Genomic DNA, 22130 nt, shown 5'->3' with positions numbered 1-22130 from the left:
TGTGTGAATACCTTTATAGTGGCACTTATTAGATAGATCTGTCATATTTCATTCATCATAACACCTGTCATATATTATATCTATGAGCGTAGGGAATGATGCCTTATTGAACTTGGTAATTACAATGTCTATGACACATTGGACATGAATAGATATTCTATACACATCCTTTTAATTGAATGGGTAAAAGAGATTAAACTTACAATGCATTTAAATATTTTCCACTTGTTTTGTAGTAAATTGTTTCTAATAATGTGACCTCAGCACCTGTACAGACTAGATGGAACCAAGGAACAATTTAACTTATTTCATCCTCTTGGGACTCACACAGAATCCAAAGGAGCAGAAGGTCCTTTTTGTTATATTCTTGCTCTTCTACATTTTGACCTTGTTGGGAAACCTGCTCATTTTTGTGACAATAACAGTAAGCAAAACCCTGAACACACCGATGTACTTTTTTCTTGCTAGCTTATCATGTATGGACATGGCTTATTCCTCTTCTATTTCCCCCAGATTTCTTTCAGACTTGTTCTTTGAGGAAAATACCATATCCTTTGAATCTTGCATGACTTATCTGTTTATAGAGCATATTTTTGGTGGATCAGAGGTCTTCCTTCTCTTGGTGATGGCCTATGATCGCTATGTGGCCATCTGTAAGCCCCTGCATTATTTGGTTACCATGAGGCAAAGGGTGTGTGTTGTGCTGCTGCTGGTGTCCTGGGTTGGAGGATTTCTGCACTCAGTCATTCAACTTGGCACTATTTATGGGCTCCCATTCTGTGGCCCCAATGTCATTGATCACTTTTCATGTGATATGTACCCCTTATTGAAACTGGTCAGCAGTGACACCTATGTCATTGGCATCTTAGTGGTGGCCAATGGAGGACTGATCTGCACTACTGTGTTTCTGCTCTCACTCATCTCCTATGGAGTCATCTTGCACTCTCTAAAGAACCTGAGTCAGGAAGGGAGACGGAAAGCCCTCCAGACCTGTGGTTCCCACATCACTGTAGTTGTCTGCTTCTTTGTCCCCTGTATTTTCATGTATGCAAGACCTGCTAAGACCTTCCCCCTTGACAAATCTTTGACTGTTTTTTATACAGTCATCACCCCTATGCTGAACCCATTAATCTACAGTCTAAGAAATTCTGAGATGACTAATGCTATGAAGAGCCTCTGGAGAAAAAAAAGCAGATTATGTATGAAATAAGCTCATTATCATTCATGAGAAAACTCATTTAACCTTAGGACCAATCTTCCTGAATGTAAAAGTCTTCATAAATCTGATACAAATTTGTTTTTTCTAAAGAAGTTACAATAATTATATTAAAAATGAACTATATTTTCATGCTATCAATGACAATTTTCCTTTTACAATATAAACTGCTTAAAGTCTCACTGTACCTAGAAAGGTGGGATGCATTTACAGTAGGGAATCTATAAATAATAATATGTAATTAATCAACTAATGGAATTTTTATAGTTATACTAATTTTAAACTAATTCCTACATTTACATTTATAACTTCTTGATCTTTAGTTTTATTTGACTTCAGAGTTATACATTTCTTCTTTTTTTATTGTACTAGTTAAATTATTTAATGCTATATAGAGTTTTCAATTTCGGTTGCTTTATATATGAACATTTTAGTATAATATTTTAATTTTTAAAATAAAATCTGAAACTATGATGGATAATAATAAATGTTAGAAATAGAACCCAAGAACAATGAAATACTGTGGAACAGAACTCATCTCCATCCCATAGTATTGTCTCCCATTTCTCCCTGTTGCTGTCACTATTCTGTTCCTGAGATTCTTCAAGTAGTAATCCTTGCAAATACAAGCATACTTTTTTCATACATGAATGTGTTTATGTCTCTGTGTACAAATGTTGCATTTTACTACTGAGGCTCCTGAAGATCTTTATGTACCAGTCTATATAGATACAACTGATACTCTTAAATTTCCTTATAAAGATACACTCAAATTTAAATGCCCAGTCCTCTTCAGGTTTTTCCTGTCTTTTTCTAGGGTAAATAATTCTGCTATGCAGTGTTTTTGAAATTTCTGAAGTATGAGTCCTGGAAGGGAAATTTTTGAGTCAACTGGTTTATGTATTTATAATGTTGTTCACCATTCTTGTCGAAATGCCATCCACAAGTTTGTACTAAACTCACTATTTCTTTCATTCTGGAAAATACACGTTTGATAACATTCTCAAGAACTAGTGCTTGGTAAACTTTGTGGTATTTTACAATCTCATTAAAGAAACTGTTTCACTTGTATACTTTAATTATAAATAAATAAATATAATTAGAATTTGGACATATATTGATGTGTTTAAGGTGATATGTATTTCTTTTTCATCAATTACTTATTAATGAATTTCATTTGTTTTATTAGATTGCTAATATTTCCCATACTGATTTTATGATTTAATTAAACACTAAGGAATTTATCCCACTTACCATATATGTGGAGTTATTGTTTTTCCAGCTTGCGATTTGTTTTTGATATATTTATACTGTGCAGAATGTTTTTGAACAAGTAGAAGTAATATCGCATTTACATAATTAAATTAAATTTTAAATCTGTCCATATTTTCTTTGGATATTGTCTTGCTTAGAAAGAATTTCCCTAGTTCAATGCCTATACTATTTTCCATATTGGTTGCATTAATTTATATTCCAACCAAGAGTGTACAAGGGTCCAAAGTTTCTAAATCTTTACCAACATTGCTTTTCTATAAGGATATTACTTTCACTCACTAGGGGTATGCTCCCATTATCTAATCATTTCCCAAAGGCTCCATTTGAAATATCACCACTAACATACTTCAGCGGTCAAGGAATTTTAATGTGCATTTATACCTATTAAGGATATTACTCCCCTAAATACTTCTTCAGAAGGTTCTTACCATTTCTAAATTTTTGCATTTTATGATAAATTTTTCGGTTATTTTTCAAAGTTTAAAAACTTCCCATAAAATATATTTAGAATGTCATAACTCTATATTTTTGTTTAGAGGAAAATGATATTTTAATATCTCATTTTCATTCTGCATTCAGACATATATTGTGAAGAATTGATTGATGTCTCAAAAAATTTGTAATCATTTCCATAGAGTGTAAGTAAAATTTGCCTTTTTTTTAATTTAAACAGAGGACCCTCTGATGTAGATTTGGTTAACATTTTTAGTGATTTCAAGAAAAGTTTAGTGTCTTTTGCTGACATTCTGAGTTATAGTATAGTCCCAAAAGTCACAGATAATCTGTCTTTATTTGAACACTCATAGAAACTGACACATTGTAACTAATGGTACTTCAAATAAAAAATAAAATAAACAAATGTAAAAATAGATAATGTGAACAGACCAACCAGTAGAAGTGATATAGAATTAAAAATAAAAAAGTTCCCTGCAAATAAAAGTCCAGGACCAGATGGCTTCACTGAGGAAATCTACCAAGCATAGGAAGAAGAACTTATACTGAACCTTTCCAAACTCTTCCAAAAGGCTTGAAAGGGAGGGACAATCCCAAAGTCAATCTATGAAGCCATCATCACTCTGATATCAAAGCCAGACAAAGACACTGCCAAAAAAGAAAATTATAGGCCACTATCTTTGATAAATTTAGATGCAAAAATTCTCACCAAAATATTAGCAAACAGAATCCAACAACACATAAAAAAGACTGTACACTATGATCAAGTTAGATTCATCCCAGAGACAAAGATGGCTCAACATATGCAAATCAATCAGTGTGATTCACCACATTAACAGATGAATGGACAAAAATTACATGATTATCTCAATAGATGCAGAAAAATGCACTTGATAAATTCAATACCCATTTATGATACAAACTCCTACTAAAGTGGTAGAGAGAGAACACATCTTAACATAATAAAAACTATTTATGACAAGCCCACCACCAGCATAATACTCAATAGTGAAAAGTTGAAATCCTTCCCACTAAAATCTGGAACAAGACAAGGATGCCCACTCTCACCACTTCTATTCAGCATAGTATTAGATACCCTAGCTATAGCAACCAGACTAGGAAAAAAAATGAATTTAGGATGGATTTTTCTTTTTCTGCAAAGAAATTTTTGGGTGTTTTGAAAAAGGTTGCACTGAATCTGTAAATCAATTGAGGTATCATTGCCATCTTAACTATATTAAAAATGTAGCTCATAAATGTCTTTCCATTTACATGTGTCTTCTCTAATGACTTTCAGTAACATCTGCAGCTTTCAGTGTTCAAGACTTTCATCACATTGCTTACATTTACTCAAGTATTTTATTTTTGATGCTTTTGCAAATGGAATTGTTTTCTTAATTTCCTCTTTGTGTTGTTCTTTGATAGTATAAAAATTCAACATCCTTTCTTGATGAAAAACTTCATTAAATTGGGTATAGAAAGAAAGTACCTCATGTAATTAGTGTCACACATGAGAGAACCACAACACACATCCACACATCATACTAAACATTAAAGTTCAAATGCTTTTACATTAAAATCAGGAGCAAAACTTGACTCTCATCACTCCTTTGCAACATAGTACTGTAATAAAAATTCCTTTTAATTTTTTTTGTTTTCTATATGTAGACCAGGATATCTCTGAAATGAGATAATTTTGCTTAATCTTTATTTAATATTACTATCTGTAAGAGTGCTTCCACTGGTAGTCACGTCCTGTCCTTTTGTGCTCAGCTTAAACATCACTTTTTAAGAAAGGCATTTTCTGATTACATTTTCCACAGTAAGTTCCTTCCTCTCTTCTCTATAACAATGTTTAATTTGCTGTCTTAAAAGAATGGCAGTGGACTACAACTGTTTTACTAAATTTTCTCTTTATTGCCTGACTGTATTATAATAATATAAAATCCATGCAGATAGGAACTTTTATATGGCTATATTTCCCTGTGCTATACATTGCTTATTAATTCCACCCATAGCACAGTTTGTATATTAAAAATGAGTACCCTAAATTTTATATAAAAAACAATTCATAATTGTATAAATAATTAGTAATTATATTTGATTTGGTGATAGAATTTTTATATATTTGAGCAAACATCAAGGCAGAATAGATTGAGTACTAAATAAAAAGAAAGAAAAACTTGCTATGGCAAGTGGCAAAATATATAATAAATTAATCTTCATTGAATCAAACTGTTTGGGCTGATATTATGTTTTTATTACCAACAGTGTCAACATGATTCTCAAGCTGATTATTTTCTCCATTTTCCATCTTTTTTATCCTAATTGTGTGATGTGGTTTAGTAGTATATTTACACATAGATGTACTTTTAAAATGTAGTGGGAAATCCCAGTGAATTTAATTAAGCAAGAATCAGTCTTGGACACATTCCAGTTCTAAGACAATGATAAATGTGGCTACAAGGGAGAAAATGTCCAATGATCTGACCCCACTGAGGAAAAGAGGTGACATCCTTTTAAGAACCAATATATATTATTCAGGATGACCTTGGTTATACTTAAAGCAGTGCATAAAATAAAATAAAATAAAAACAGCCCCACAATGTCTAAAAATCTCAAGCTGACTATTCTGGCCACACTGAAATGATCAAATGAGGACTAAACAACTGAATGGTATAATTCTGTTTTGAATTTAGTAGAGAAAGAAGTTACTTGAGATACATTTCCCTGGGAAATGGCTAGTTGCTATCTTCCTATGTGAACATGAATTTACTCTTTTTTTAATAAATTATCCCAACATGGTGAATATTTGTTTCTTTGTGCATGCTGTGGAATTTCTTTAAAATTATCTATAGTGCAAATAAAAGTAGTTTCTGAATAACCAGAGGAGACTATATAGGAAATGAACAGACAGCTGAATGAAGGAAAATATATCCTAATAATACAGCTCTCTAATTATCTCCCCTCTAAGGCCATATTGAATGAAAGAGGAATTCCAGCTTTTTGTGAGTACTTAAGTCATCCTCCAGACTGAACAAGACTCCACAAGGAAAGACTATTATATCACTTCTTTATCATATAAAAATTAAATCTTTTTGAAATAAATCAAACTTAGATTCCAATTCTAGTTTAATCACTGAACAATGTGTGACCTTGGGGAAATTAATGAGATGTTCTGAGCCTTCCTTAATTCTTCAAATAAAAATGGGAATTACTGTTCTTGTTAATGTAAACATTAAATATGATATATTAAAATGTGAGTGAATGATTTGCAATCCACTGTGGGAGTTTTGAGCACTTGAGTGATATAATCAGAACAAGATTTAAAGAAAATCATTTGGGCTTCTTCAGGAGAACAAATTATCAAAGTCCAGATAAAACTGGAGTGACTTGGCAGGAGGCTATTGCAGTGAGCCAAGAAGGAAATGGGGGAAAGGGAATAATCAAATTTGTTATATACTTTTCAAGTAAAGACAACAACATTAAAAAAAAGGATCAATAAGTCATATGAGAGCAATAAGGGAAAAATATCACTGAGATTTTCTGTCTGAGCAATTAGATTGAAGCTGGTACCATTTCATGAAATGGAGAATACATTTCATATTGTGAAAATTTAAAATTTTGTGTTATATTTACTAAATTGATATCCAATTGTGGATGTCCAAAATTGGAGACACTGCATACAAAAATTGGAAAACAAGTGTAGAAGTAAAGGCTGGAGACTCAAATTTAACTGCTTCAGCATTTATTGTTCAGGAAAAGGAGAAATATCCAACTAAAGGCCACATGGAAGAAGTCTCAGTGAGTTCTGAGACAACCTAGGACAGTGAACTTCTGTTTATACTCTGACTTCCTCACATTGTGTATGTAAATTAGTTTAAGCGGTCTCAATATTATACTTTTGTGACTTTATAAATTATGGACCTGTTTATGAAATCCTCTTCCCATCTCATTCTTTTACTTTTCCCTTAAAACTCAGCTAAAATATTGCTTCCTCTGGGAAGCCTTCTCTGATTTTAGTTTCACTGATACATTCCTACTCTGTGACTCAGCTGTGTGTGAATACCTTTATAGTGGCACTTATTAGATAGATCTGTCATATTTCATTCATCATAACACCTGTCATATATTATATCTATGAGCGTAGGGAATGATGCCTTATTGAACTTGGTAATTACAATGTCTATGACACATTGGACATGAATAGATATTCTATACACATCCTTTTAATTGAATGGGTAAAAGAGATTAAACTTACAATGCATTTAAATATTTTCCACTTGTTTTGTAGGTAAATTGTTTCTAATAATGTGACCTCAGCACCTGTACAGACTAGATGGAACCAAGGAACAATTTAACTTATTTCATCCTCTTGGGACTCACACAGAATCCAAAGGAGCAGTAGGTCCTTTTTGTTATATTCTTGCTCTTCTACATTTTGACATTGTTGGGAAACCTGCTCATTTTTGTGACAATAACAGTAAGCAAAACCCTGAACACACCGATGTACTTTTTTCTTGCTAGCTTATCATTTATAGACATGGCTATTTCTCTTCTATTTCCCCGACTGCTTTCAGACTTGTTCTTTGAGGAAAATACCATATCCTTTGAATCTTGCATGACTTATCTGTTTATAGAGCATATTTTTGGTGGATCAGAGGTCTTCCTTCTCTTGGTGATGGCCTATGATCGCTATGTGGCCATCTGTAAGCCCCTGCATTATTTGGTTACCATGAGGCAAAGGGTGTGTGTTGTGCTGCTGCTGGTGTCCTGGGTTGGAGGATTTCTGCACTCAGTCATTCAACTTGGCACTATTTATGGGCTCCCATTCTGTGGCCCCAATGTCATTGATCACTTTTCATGTGATATGTACCCCTTATTGAAACTGTTCTGCAGTGACACCTATGTCATTGGCATCTTAGTGGTGGCCAATGGAGGACTGATCTGCACTACTGTGTTTCTGCTCTTACTCATATCCTATGGAGTCATCTTGCACTCTCTAAAGAACCTGAGTCAGGAAGGGAGACAGAAAGCCCTCCAGACCTGTGTTTCCCACATCACTGTGGTTGTCTGCTTCTTTGTCCCCTGCATTTTCATGTATGCAAGACCTGCTAAGACCTTCCCCCTTGACAAATCTTTGACTGTTTTTTATACAGTCATCACCCCTATGCTGAACCCATTAACCTACAGTCCAAGAAATTCTGAGATGACTAATGCTATGAAGAAACTCTGGAGAAAAAAAAGCAGATTATGTATGAAATAAGCTCATTATCATTCATGAGAAAACTCTTTTAACCTTAGGACCAATCTTCCTGAATGTAAAAGTCTTCATAAATCTGATACAAATTTATTTTTCTCTAAAGAAGTTGCAATAATTATATTAAAAATGAACTATATTTTCATGCTATCAATGACAATTTTCCTTTTACAATATAAACTGCTTAATGTCTCACTGTACCTAGAAAGGTGGGATGCATTTACAGTAAGGAATCTATAAATAATAATATGTAATTAATCAACTAATGGAATTTTTATAGTTATACTAATTTTAAATTAATTCCTACATTTACATTTATAACTTCTTGATCTTTAGTTTTATTTTACATCAGATTTCTACATTTCTTCTTCTTTTTTTTATTGTACTAGTTAAGTTATTTAATGCTATATAGAGCTTTCAATTTTGGTTGCTTTATATATGAACATTTTTGTATAATATTTTAATTTTTAAAATAAAACCTGAAACTATGATGGATAATAATAAATGTTAGAAATAGAACCCAAGAACAATGAAATACTGTGGAACAGAACTCATCTCCATCCCATAGTATTGTCTCCCATTTCTCCCTGTTGCTGTCACTATTCTGTTCCTGAGATTCTTCAAGTAGTAATCCTTGCAAATACAAGCATACTTTTTTCATACATGAATGTGTTTATGTCTCTGTGTACAAATGTTGCATTTTACTACTGAGGCTCCTGAAGATCTTTATGTACCAGTCTATACAGATACAACTGATACTCTTAAATTTCCTTATAAAGATACACTCAAATTTAAATGTCCAGTCCTCTTCAGGTTTTTCCTGTCTTTTTCTAGGGTAAATAATTCTGCTATGCAGTGTTTTTGAAATTTTTGAAGTATGAGTCCTGGAAGGGAAATTTTTGAGTCAACTGGTTTATGTATTTATAATGTTGTTCACCGTTCTTGTCGAAATGCCATCCACAAGTTTGTACTAAACTCACTGTTTCTTTCATTCTGGAAAATACACGTTTGATAACATTCTCAAGAACTAGTGCTTGGTAAACTTTGTGGTATTTTACAATCTCATTAAAGAAACTGTATTTCACTTGTATACTTTAATTATAAATAAATAAATATAATTAGAATTTGGACATATATTGATGTGTTTAAGGTGATATGTATTTCTTTTTCATCAATTACTTATTAATGAATTTCATTTGTTTTATTAGATTGCTAATATTTCCCATACTGATTTTATGATTTAATTAAACACTAAGGAATTTATCCCACTTACCATATATGTGGAGTTATTGTTTTTCCAGCTTGCGATTTGTTTTTGATATATTTATACTGTGCAGAATGTTTTTGAACAAGTAGAAGTAATATCGCATTTACATAATTAAATTAAATTTTAAATCTGTCCATATTTTCTTTGGATATTGTCTTGCTTAGAAAGAATTTTCCTAGTTCAATGCCTATATTATTTTCCATATTGGTTGCATCAATTTATATTCCAACCAAGAGTGTACAAGGGTCCAAAGTTTCTAAATCTTTATCAACATTGCCTTTTTATAAGGATATTACTTTCACTCACTAGGGGTATGCTCCCATTATCTAATCATTTCCCAAAGGCTCCATTTCAAAATATTACCACTAACATACTTCAGTGGTCAAGGATTTTTAATATGCATTTATACCTACTAAGGATAGATTCCCCCAATTACTCCTCTAAATACTTCTTCAGAAAGATCTTTTCATTCCCTAAATATTTGCATTTATCATATCATAGTTTTTCAAAGTTTGAAAACTTCCCATAACATATATTTATAATATCATAATTCTACTTACTTGTTTTGAGGAAAATGGCATGTTTTAATATCTTGTTTTCCCATTCTGAATTAAGACATATATTGTGAAAAACTGATTATGAAATGTCTCAAAAATTTGTAATCATTTCCATAGAGTTTAAGTAAAATTTGTCTTTTTTTCTTCTAAACAGAGGACTCTCTGATGTAGGTTTGATTAACATTTTTAGTGAGTTGGTCAGAAAAGTTTTAGCGTCTTTTGCTGCCATGAATTATTCACAGTCCCCAAATTTGTGGATATATGTCTTTATTTGAGCTTTCATAGAAATTGACACATTTTAACTGATGGTACTTCAATTAAAAAATGAAGTAAAATAAGAAGATATAGATAATTTGAACAGAACAAGCACTAGAAGTAAAATAGAATTACCAGTAAAAAAGTTCCCTGCAAATAAAAGTCCAGTACCAGATGGCTTCACTGAGGAAATCTACCAAGCATAGGAAGAAGGACTTATACTGAACCTTTCCAAACTCTTCCAAAGGGCTGAAAAGGAGGGGATACACCCAAAGCCAATCTATGACACCATCATCACTCTGATATCAAAGCCAGACAAAGACACTGCCAATAATGAAAATTACAGGCCACTCTCTTTGATAAATATAGATGCAAAAATTCTCATCTAAATATTAGCAAACAGAATCCAACAACACATAAAAAAAATTGCACACTATGATCAAATTAGATTCATCCCAGGGACACAAGATGGCTCAACATATGCAAATCAATCAGTGTGGAAGACCACATAGACAGGTGAATGGACAAAAATAAATAATTTTCTCAATAGTTGCAGAAAAATGCTTTTGATATATTCAGTACTCATTTATGATAAAAATAATCCTGCTAAAGTGGCAGAGAGGGAACACATTTCAACATAATAAAAACTGTTCATGACAAACCCACAGCCAGCATAATACTCATTGGTAAAAATTTGAAAGCCTTCCCACTAATATCTGGAACAAGACAAGGATGCCCACTCTCACCACTTCTATTCAGCATAGTATAAGTTGTCCTAGCTATAGCAACCAAAATAGAAAAAAAAAATGAATTTTAGGATGGATTTTTCTTTTTCTGCAAAGAAATTTTTCGGTATTTTGATAAAGGTTGCACTGAATCTGTAAATCAATTTAGGTAGCATTGACATCTTAACAATATTAAAATTCTAGCCCATAAATGTCTTTCTATTTACATGTGTCTTCTTTATTGTCTTTCAGCAACATTTTGCATCTTTCAGTGTTCAAGACTTTCATCGCCTTGCTTACATTTACTCAGGAATTTTATTCTTATTAATACTGTTGCAAATGGAATTGTTTTTTTAATTTTCTCTTCATGTTGTTTCTTGATAATATAAAAATTCAACATCATTTCATGATAAAAAGTCTCATTAAATTGGGTATAGAAGGAAAGTACCTCAACACAACTAGTGTCATACATGACAGAACCACACCACACATCACACTCAACATTCAAGTTTGAAAGTGTCTACATTAAGATCAGGAGCAAGACAAGACTCTCATTGCTCCTTTGGCAACATAGTATTGCAATAAAAATTCCTATTAAAATTTTAGTGTTTTCTATGTGTAGAGCCAGTCATCTCTGAAATGAGATAATTTTGCTTAATCTTTATTTAATATTACTGTCTGTAAGAGTGCTTCCACTGGTAGTCACTTCCTGTTCTTTTCATCTCAGCTTAAACATCACTTTTTAAGAAAGGTATTTTCTGATTACATTTTCCACAGTAAGTTTCTTCCTTTTTTCTCTATAACAATGCTTAATTTAAAACAAACAAACCAAAAAAATAAAAATAAATAAAACGCTTAATTTGCTGTCTTATAAGAATGGCATTGGACTACAAATATATTATTAAATTTTCTATTTCATTATTGTCTGGCTACAGAATAAGAATATAAAATCCAGGTAGATAGGAACTTTTATATAAGTTTATTTTCCTGTGTTATTAATTTTGTGTTCTCACTCATAGCACAGCTTGTGTATGAAAATAAGTACCCTAAATATTTTATTTAAAAAATTGTATAAATAATTAGTAACTATATCTGATTTGATGATTAAATTTTTTATACATTTAACCAAACAATAAGGCAGAATAGATCGAGTACTAAGTAAAAAGAAAGAAAAACTTGCTGTGGCTAGTGTGAAAATATATGATAAATTAATCTTCATTGAATCAAAATGATTGGGCTGATATTTTGTTTTTACTTGCATTAGTCTCAACATGATTCTCTAGTGGATTATTTTCTTCATTTTCCATCTTTTTGATCCTAATTGTGTGATGTGGTTTAGCAGTATCTTTACACACAGATGTACTTTTGAAATGTAGTGGGAAATCCCAGTGAATTTAATTAAGCAAGAATCAGTCCTGGACACATTCCAGTTCTAAGACAATGATAAATGCAGCTACATGGGAGAAAATGTCCAGTGATTTGACCCCATGGGGGAAAAGAGGTGACATCCTTTTAATAACTGATATATATATTTCAGGATGACCTTGGTTAGACTTAAAGCAATGCAAAAAATAAAATAAAAGCAGCCCCACAACTGTCTAGAAATCTCAAACTGACTAATCTGGCCACACTGACATGATCGAATGAGTAGGACTAAACAACTGAATGGTGTTTTTCTATTTTGAATTTAGTAGAGAAAGAAGTTCCTCGACATAAATTTCCCTGGGAAATGGCTAGTTGCTATCTTCTTATGTAAACATGAATTTACTTGTCTTTTTAATAAATTATCCCAACATGGTGAATATTTGTTTCTTTATGCACACTGTGGAATTTCTTTAAAATTATCTACAGTTCAAATAATAGTAGTTTCTGAATAACCAGAGGAGACTATATAGGAAATGAACAGACAGCTGAATGAAGGAAAATATATACAGCTCTCTAATTATCTCCCCTCTGTGGCCGTATTGAATGAAAGAGGAATTCCAAGTCTTTGAGAGTAACTTAAGTCATCCTCCAGACTGTGAACAAGCCTCCACAAGGTAAGACTACCAGTAAGTATTGGCCACCAGGCTCACCATTATATCACTGTCTTTATCATGTAAAAATTAAATATTTTTGAAATAAATCAAACTTAGAATCCAATTCTAGTTTAATCACTGAACAATGTGTGACATTGGGGAAATTAATGAGATGTTCTGAGACTTACTTCTTCAAATAAAAATGGGAATTACTCTTCTCATTAATGTGAATATTAAATGTGATATATTAAAATGTAAGTGAAAGATTTCAATCCACTGTGGGAGTTTTGAGCACTTGAGTGATATAATCAGAACAAGATTTAAAGAAAATCATTTGGGCTTCTTTAGGAGAACAAATTATTGAAGTCCAGATAAAAGTGGAGCGACTTGGCAGGAGGCTATTGCAGTGAGCCAAGAAGGAAATGGGGGAAAGGGAATAATCAAATTTGTGATACACTTTCCAAGTAAAGACAGTAGCATTTTTTTTAAGTTATCAATTTGTCATATGAGAGCAATAAGGGAGTGAATAATACTGTGAGATTTTCTGTCTGAGCAATTACATTGAACGTGGTACCATTTCATGAAATGGGGAACACCTTTAGTGTTGTGGAAAATTTTATATTTTGTGTTATATTTACTAAATTGATATCCAACTGTGCATGTCCAAAATCGGAGACACCACATGTAAAAATTGGAAAGCTAGTGTAAAAGTAAAGGCTGGAGACCCAAATTTGACTGCTTCAGCATTTATTGTTCAGGAAAAGGAGAAATAGCCAACTAAAGGCCACATGAGATAGGCCTCAGTGAGTTCTGAGCCAATCTAGGACAGTGAACTTCTGTTCATAGTTTGAGTTCCTCGCCCTGTATATGTAAATTAGTTTAAGTGGGTCTCAATATTACACTTTGTGACTTTATAAATTATGGACCTGTTCATGAAATCCTCTTCCCCTCTTTTCTTGTTCTTTCGCTATTTCTTTAAAACTCAGATAAACATTGCCTCCTCTGGGAAGCCTTCTCTGATTCTAGTTTGACTGACACATTCCCACTCCATGACCCTTAGCTGTGTGTGAATATCCTTACAGTGAAACTTATTACAGTGAGTCTGGAAGTGTCTGATCCCTTGTCATATATTACATCACTGAGGATTGCAAATGTTGCCTCATTGAACTTGGTAATTACAATGTCTATGACACATTGGACATGAATAGATACTCCATACATGTAGTTTTAATTGAATGGGTAAAATAGATTAATTGTATAATGCATTTAAAGATTTTCCACATGTTTTGTAGGTAAATTGCTTCTAATAATGTGACCTCAGCACCTATACAGACTAGATGGAACCAAGGAACAATGTAACTTATTTCATCCTCCTTGGCCTCACACAGAATCCAAAGGAGCAGAAAGTCCTTTTTGTTATGTTCTTGCTCTTCTACATTTTGACCTTGTTGGGCAACATGCTCATTGTCATGACTATAAGTGTCAGTAAGACCCTGAACACACCGATGTACTTTTTTCTTGCTAGCTTATCATTTGTGGACATGGCTTATTCCTCTTCTATTTCCCCGATTGCTTTCAGACTTGTTCTTTGAGGAAAATGCCATACCCTTTGAATCTTGCAGGACTTATCCATTTATAGAGCATATTTTCAGTGGATCAGAGGTCTTCTTTCTGTTGGTGATGGCCTATGATTCGCTATGTGGCCATCTGTAAGCCCCTGCATTATTTGGTTATCATGAGGCAAAGGGTGTGTGTTGTGCTGCTGCTGGTGTCCTGGGTTGGAGGATTTCTGCACTCAGTCATTCAACTTGGCACTATTTATGGGCTCCCATTCTGTGGCCCCAATGTCATTGATCACTTTTCATGTGATATGTACCCCTTATTGAAACTGGTCAGCAGTGACACCTATGTCATTGGCATCTTAGTGGTGGCCAATGGAGGACTGATCTGCACTACTGTGTTTCTGCTCTTCACTCATCTCCTATGGAGTCATCTTGCACTCTCTAAAGAACCTGAGTCAGGAAGGGAGACAGGAAAGCCCTCCAGACCTGTGGTTCCCACATCACTGTGGTTGTCTGCTTCTTTGTCCCCTGCATTTTCATGTATGCAAGACCTGCTAAGACCTTCCCCCTTGACAAATCATTAAGAGTGTTTTATACAGTCATCACCCCCTATGCTGAACCCATTAATCTACAGTCCAAGAAATTCTGAGATGACTAATGCTATGAAGAAGCTTTGGTGGAAAAATGCAGGCAGATCAAGTATTAAATAATTGCTGTATCCATCATGAAGTTGGTAATTTAGCATTAGGTCCTATCTGTTTGGAATGTAAAAAACTTCATAAATGTGATGCAAAATTTATTTTTTCAAATGATTTAGGATAATTATTCTTGAAGAATAAATTGCATGTTCATGCTATTAATAACAATTCCTTAATAGAATGTAAACTGTATAATGTTTCATCACTGTATCTAGAAAAGTAGGATGCAATTATAGTAAGGACATCAATAAGTAATTTTTAATGAATTAATGAAATTTTTATCGAGTTACACCAATTGTTAATTTTTTTACCTTTTTAAAAATTAAATTTTTGTATTGATGCATAGTTTATTTACAATGCTGTGTCAATTTCTGGTGTACAGCATAATGATTCAGTTGTACATATAGATATTCCTTTTCATTTTTTTTATTATAAGCAATTGCAAAGTTTTGAATATAGTTTTCCTGTGTTATATAGTGGAACATTTTTTCTTATCTATTTTATATATAGCAATTGTTAATTAATTTCTGCATTTACTCTTACTAGTATCTATTAATTCATTTTATTTTTAGTCAGATTCTTATTTTTATAATCTTCATTCTATATATTATATTAAATATTTACTGTTTCATTGACTATCTTTATTCCATTTTATTTGCCTTATACATGAAATTTTTAGTGTAATATTTTGTTTTTAAATGAAAATTATAACTATGATGGAGAATTATGTTTTAATAATAAAATTTATGCAAAATGGAATAGTGTTGAATAAACCTCCAACCTATCCCAAACCAGTTTCTTCCAGTCCTTTCAGATACAATCACTATAATTTTCTTCCTAAGATTCTTGAAGAAATAATATTTTCAAATTAACCATTTTTCATATATGTGTGTATATTTATGTTTCAGTGTATAAATTTTATTTTTTTCACTCAACCCCCTGTAGGTCTTTATGTGCCAGTTTATACAGATGAAACTCATCCTAGTTTCTTCATACTGATTAAATTCTTCATAAAGCAGCACTGAAATTGATGTATCTGGTCCTCTTTATATTTTCCCCAGTCTTTTTTGATGTTAAATAATTCTACAAAAGCAATGTTTTGAAATTTTTTAGTATGAGTTCCTAGAAGTGAAATTAACTCAATTGTTATATGTATTTAAAATGTTGATGTTCATATTTATTGCAAAAATGCCATCTATTTGGGCACCTACTTACATGTTTAAAATGATTTTATTCTTTCTCTATGAATTGCTTACTAATGCTGCATGTATCTTGTTCATTGTGTTCTTAGAGATGATGTCAGTGTGTGAAGAGCAAGGGAGAAGACAGAAGAGCACAGAATGTGAATTGAAACGCTGTCTTCTTATGCAGATAACCCAGGACAGGTATTTATACACAAGATTCTGAACTAGGCTTTACATTTTGAAAGAGTACATTGGTGGTGTGAGAATTCACTCTTTCAGAAGCTCTCTTTTGTCATTCTCACAATCAGCCATGCTAGTGTTCCTCTGATTTACAAAGATATGTGGAGGTTGAGTCTATCCTGTCATGCTCTTTTTGGATATTTTTGAGTTACAATGATCTGGGATAAACTGACCTTCTCTAACATAAACTAGTCTTAAGGAATAATTTCAACTGTAATTAATTGGAGATATTTTCATGGGCAGATATTTGTAAATCTGCTGATATTCTGAGTTAATATGTTCTCTACACATTGCTTATTAATCTGTTAAAAATTAAAAGATGATGTAGCATCTGTAGACCTTGATTGAATGGCTTTCAAGAACATGAAGTAATACTGTAGCAAGCAAGCTCTTCCTTCAATTCTCACTTTTCTGTTCCCAGTTGAGCTTCAGTGTACTAACATATGTTTGTTGGCCATTGAGATACACTCTTCCCTTAATTTTTAAAATATATTTTAAATTTCTTTTATATTTAATTTATATTTTCATTTGTTAATTGCTTAGAGATCTTTGTCTATTTTAGATATTACCTCTATGTAAATCTTCTACAATGTAAATCTTTCTCCAGACTGCTTTCATGTATTTATATTGTGCTATCTAAATTTACTACATACTTAATTTTTTTGAAATTGTTAAATATACCTCTTAGGAATTTCAATGATTGGTAAAGAAGACCTCCCACCCATAGAAATGAAAGAGTTATCTCCTTAATATGTGAAGAGTAAAACAAAGTAAACCTTGCTTTAATCTTTTATTAAAATTTAACCCATTTAAATTTTTTGTATAAGGCATTAGCTATATGTACAACTATATTACCCTCCAAATAGGAAGCAAATTATGACAAATCAGTTATTAATAATGTGTTCTTTCCCCCATATGTCTCTTAATTACTTGCCTCTCCATTAGTCTGAAAGATTTTTCAGGTTAGTGATGAGGTTTTAATCAGCCTTACATGATAATACTTGAAAGTATGGAACATAAACCATATTGCTTATATGTGGAAAGAATAAACAAATTATCTTAAGACTTCAGAAAGTCACTAGTAAGAATTATATTTGTAGGTAGCTTTGTTCTGAACTCTGAAATAAGACATACAGAAGACTCTATGGAACAAAGGAGGAATGTGACTGAGTTTGTCCTCTTGGGGCTCACTCGGAGCCCTCAGGGTCAGAAAATATTATTTGTTGTGTTCTTGCTAATGTACATTGTGACAATGGTGGGCAACCTACTCATTGTTGTGACTGTGGTGGTCAGTCCAACCCTGGATTCCCCTATGTATTTCTTTCTTGGCTATTTATCATATATGGATGTTCTTTATTCTAACACAATCACCCCAAATATGATTATTCACTTACTCAGTAAGAAGAAAACCATTTCATTCCAAGCCTGCATGGCTCAGCTTTTTATGGAACACTTATTTGGTGGTGCTGAGATTTTACTCCTGGTGATCATGGCTTATGACCGCTATGTGGCCATCTGCAAACCTTTGCATTATTCCACAATCATGAATCAGCGAGTGTGTGTACTGCTGCTGCTGTTGGCCTGTGTTGGTGGGTTTTTACATGCTGTAGTTCAACTTCTCTTTGTTTACAACCTTCCCTTCTGTGGTCCCAATGTCATTGACCACTTTGGCTGTGACATGTACCCCTTGTTAAAACTTGCCTGCACTGACACCTACATTATTGGCCTCACTGTGGTTGCCAATAATGGGGCAATGTGTACGGTCATCTTTATGCTCTTACTCATCTCCTATGGGGTCATCCTGCACTCCCTGAAGAATCTTAGTGCAGGAAGGGAGGCACAAAGCCTTGTCCACCTGTGGCTCCCACATTACTGTGGTGGTCCTCTTCTTCATCCCTTGTATCTTTCTGTATGTGAGACCTCCTTCTACCTTACCCATTATTAAATCCTTGACTGTGTTTTACACCATTATCACCCCTATGTTGAACCCTCTAATCTATACTCTGAGAAATGGAGAGATGAAAAGTGCCATGAAAAAGCTCTGGACCAGAAAAAGTACATGAAGCAGCAAAGATATATATATCATCTATTTTCAAAGACTTTTTCTTTCCAGGAAACATATATGTAATTACTGAACTGCAGTAAACTTCTCAGGTTTAGTAACTTGGACGTGATGAAAAACATTTATTTTGTGAATACTTCCAATGATCAAAATATACTCTTAAGATTTGCATGATTTGATAGTTCAATACATATGTGTATATAGTTTGAAATACAATTTTTAAGATTTTCAGTTTCTTAGGAAACTATGTATACATTTGGGTGTAAATGTCTCCATTGAGAACATAGATTTATGTACTATATGATGTTAAGCTATATTTAATACTATAAATTTATTTTAGTTAGTGGAAGATTTTCTCTTGTTACTCTTAGATAATGTAATCTTTCTCATAATTCATAGGACTCATTATAGCTTTCAAAAAAGAATAGCAATACAACATAAAAATTTATTCACTCTCTTTCCCTAAAGACAACTTATGTTAATATTGAGGTATGTGTATTATTTTTGAGTCTGCAGGACACTTTGCATGTATTATTTTGCTTATATTTCTTAGCAAGTTAATATTGAAGAAACATGATGTTTTGGTTGTAATACTACTCATAAGGTGGCTATGTTAATAAAAATTATCTGAATGAACAAGGTGTATATGCAGAAAAATAAACAAATCTTACTTCTTTTCCCAATTGTATAATCATATTTTCTCTTCAAGTGGAGCAGATTTGTCCGGATGTATATTTTCATTAAGATCAATCATTAATCTTCCCAGATAGTGTAGAATATCTGGGAACACATCTGCTCCTTTTCAATCTCCCCAACTGCTCTTTTGCTTACAGTGTTTCATAGCCATCTATAGAGATGCAAACTCTTCCTTTCATCTGTAAATTTAGTATAAACCATGATCCATGTGCTCCAAGCATGAACTACAGAACATGATACCAGATACTATGGGTGCTATTGTTAAGGAAGATGTTGACTATATATACTATCTTATCTCTCTTATTAATGAAATACTGCTTACTAGGTAATAAAGAGGCCAAAATATATTGGGTTTTTTGAAGACATATTCATAAAATAGTCTCTCTCTCTGAATCAGTGTTGAAATAAAATATTATCTGCCTCTAAATGGTCAATAGAATGTGGTCAAGAAAGCTTGCTATTCTGCTTCCAATTTTTAGTCTTGATTTATGGGGGGCTAAGTCTTTGGGGCAATGGATGGTTTTTATTAGTAAGTCACAATGTATGAGAAATCTTATATCCTGACTTTTATACTTGTTAAGTGGAGATTTTTTATATCATCTCAAAGTTTTTTCAACTACAATACTATCCTCCAAAAATTTCAAACATTTGAGTTGATCAGATTTTATGTAATTCATTCTTTCACTTTTAGATGTTGCTATGGAGTGAGAATTGTGTCCCTCTCCAAAATCAGAAGTTAAATACTTTATAATGTGGTGATATTTAGAGATGGGACCATTAGGAATTGATTAGGTCGTGAAGATGGAGTCCTCATCATTGAGATAAATTTCCTTTTAAAGAGATCCCAAGAACTCACTTGACCCTTCTTCCATGTGAAGACACTGCAAAACGGCCACTGTCTATCAACAGGGAAGGGACCTAACCAGATATGCAATCTGCTGGCACCTTAATCTTGGACTTTTGAATCCCTAAACCTGTGAAAAATAACTGTTTATTGTTTAAACCACCCAGTCTAAAGTTTTCTTTGTTAGTAACCAAATGGACTAAGTCAGACATTTAGTTAATTTTCAAATGTTTGTAGTTATTTCAATTGATGAGATAGAAGTCTTTATTAATTGTGTCTGTTCATTGGTCTATAATTTCCCTGAACTCAGGTAAATTTTCTTAATTGTCTTTGTGTTCTCTGTTTCTTGAACAATACAGGGGACCCAGAATCTAGTCTATAGACTTTGTCAATTAGTTGAAACCTTGATCTAGTGAAGTGAGTAATTTTTTCAGATAAATTTTGATTAACACACTCTACATTAAAGATATATATATATAAAATATTGCTACAAATATTTACTATTCTTTGACATTTACTACAAATATTTATAATTATTGTGTCTTTTATGCTATAATTATGAATGTTCTATATAAAGATATTATTTTAACATTCTTTTACTTTTTGATTTTTTTCTATCACATCATTCTTAGTAAATTTCATAACCTAATGATTTTATCAATTTTAATCTTTTTTCAAAAATATATACAACCTTTGAAAATATTTTATTTTTTAACCCACCTATAATATATTTTTGTTTGTGATAAGGAAATAACTAAGTTAAAATGGCATAATAATCTTCCATCATAATTATTCATTTCAGTATCAATTTTAAAATTTTCTATTTAGTACATCAAGTTTTACACTGTCAAGGGTACTCATTTTGAAGTAGGGTTCCTTCTGGATATACGTCCAGGAGCAGGATTCCTGGGTTATATGGTAATTCTATTCCTAGTCTTTTTTGGAATCTCCATACTGTTTTCTACAGTGGCTGCACCAAACTGCATTTCCACCAGCAGTGTAGGAGGGTTCCCTCTTCTCCACAGCCTCTCCAGCATTTGTCATTTATGAATTTTGGAATGATGGCCATTCTGGCTGGTGTGAGGTGATACCTCATAGTAGTTTTGATTTGCATTTCTCTGATAATTAGTGATATAGAACATTTTTTTCTTGTGCCTATTGATCATTTGTATGTCTTCCTTGGAGAATTGCTTGTTTAGGTCTTCTGCCCATTTTTGAATTGGGTTGTTTGTTTCTTTCTTATAAGTTGTATGAGATGCTTATATATTCTGGAGATCAAGCCTTCCCAAATGTTCATAGCAGCCCTATTTCCAATAGCCAAGACATGGAAACAGCCTAAACGTCCATCAACAGATGACTGGATAAAGAAGATGTGGTATATTTATACAATGGAATACTATTCAGCCATAAAAACTGACAACATAATGCCATTTGCAGCAACATGGATGTTCCTGGAGAAAGTCATTCTAAGTGAAGTAAGCAAGAAAGAGAAAGAAAAATACCATATGAGATCACTCATATGTGGAATTAAAAATAATAATAACATAAATACTAAACAGAAACAGACTCATAGACATATAATACAAACTTGTGGTTACCAAGGGGGTGGGGGGTGTGAAGGAACAGACTGGGATTTCAAAATTTGTAGATATTGACAGGCATATATAGAATAGATAAATAAGATTATACTGTATAGCACAGGGAATTATATACAAGATCTTGTGGTGGCTCACAGCAAAAAAAAGTGACAATGAAATGTGACAATGTTCATATATAACTGAAAAATTGTGCTCTACACTGGAATTTGACACAACATTG

General features: G+C 32.7%; 1 protein-coding gene and 3 pseudogenes across 1 annotated transcript; all 4 read left to right on the top strand.

The window, feature by feature from the left end:
• Nucleotides 1-280: 280 nt before the first annotated feature.
• LOC116661684 (olfactory receptor 4A47-like) lies at nucleotides 281-1210 on the top strand. The gene has a single exon (XM_032474190.1). The coding sequence runs from the start codon at nucleotides 281-283 to the stop codon at nucleotides 1208-1210; it is 930 nt and encodes a 309-aa protein (XP_032330081.1).
• A 6073-nt stretch (nucleotides 1211-7283) lies between these two features.
• LOC102505252 lies at nucleotides 7284-8210 on the top strand (annotated as a pseudogene).
• Nucleotides 8211-14664: 6454 nt separating this feature from the next.
• Nucleotides 14665-15440, top strand: LOC116661726 (annotated as a pseudogene).
• Nucleotides 15441-17704: 2264 nt separating this feature from the next.
• Nucleotides 17705-18773, top strand: LOC102507478 (annotated as a pseudogene).
• Nucleotides 18774-22130: the final 3357 nt, after the last annotated feature.

Source organism: Camelus ferus, chromosome 36, assembly GCF_009834535.1.
Source record: "Camelus ferus isolate YT-003-E chromosome 36, BCGSAC_Cfer_1.0, whole genome shotgun sequence".
Lineage (NCBI taxonomy): Eukaryota > Metazoa > Chordata > Mammalia > Artiodactyla > Camelidae > Camelus > Camelus ferus.
Note: the sequence above shows the minus strand (reverse complement) of the source record. Positions and strands in the feature narration are given on the sequence as shown.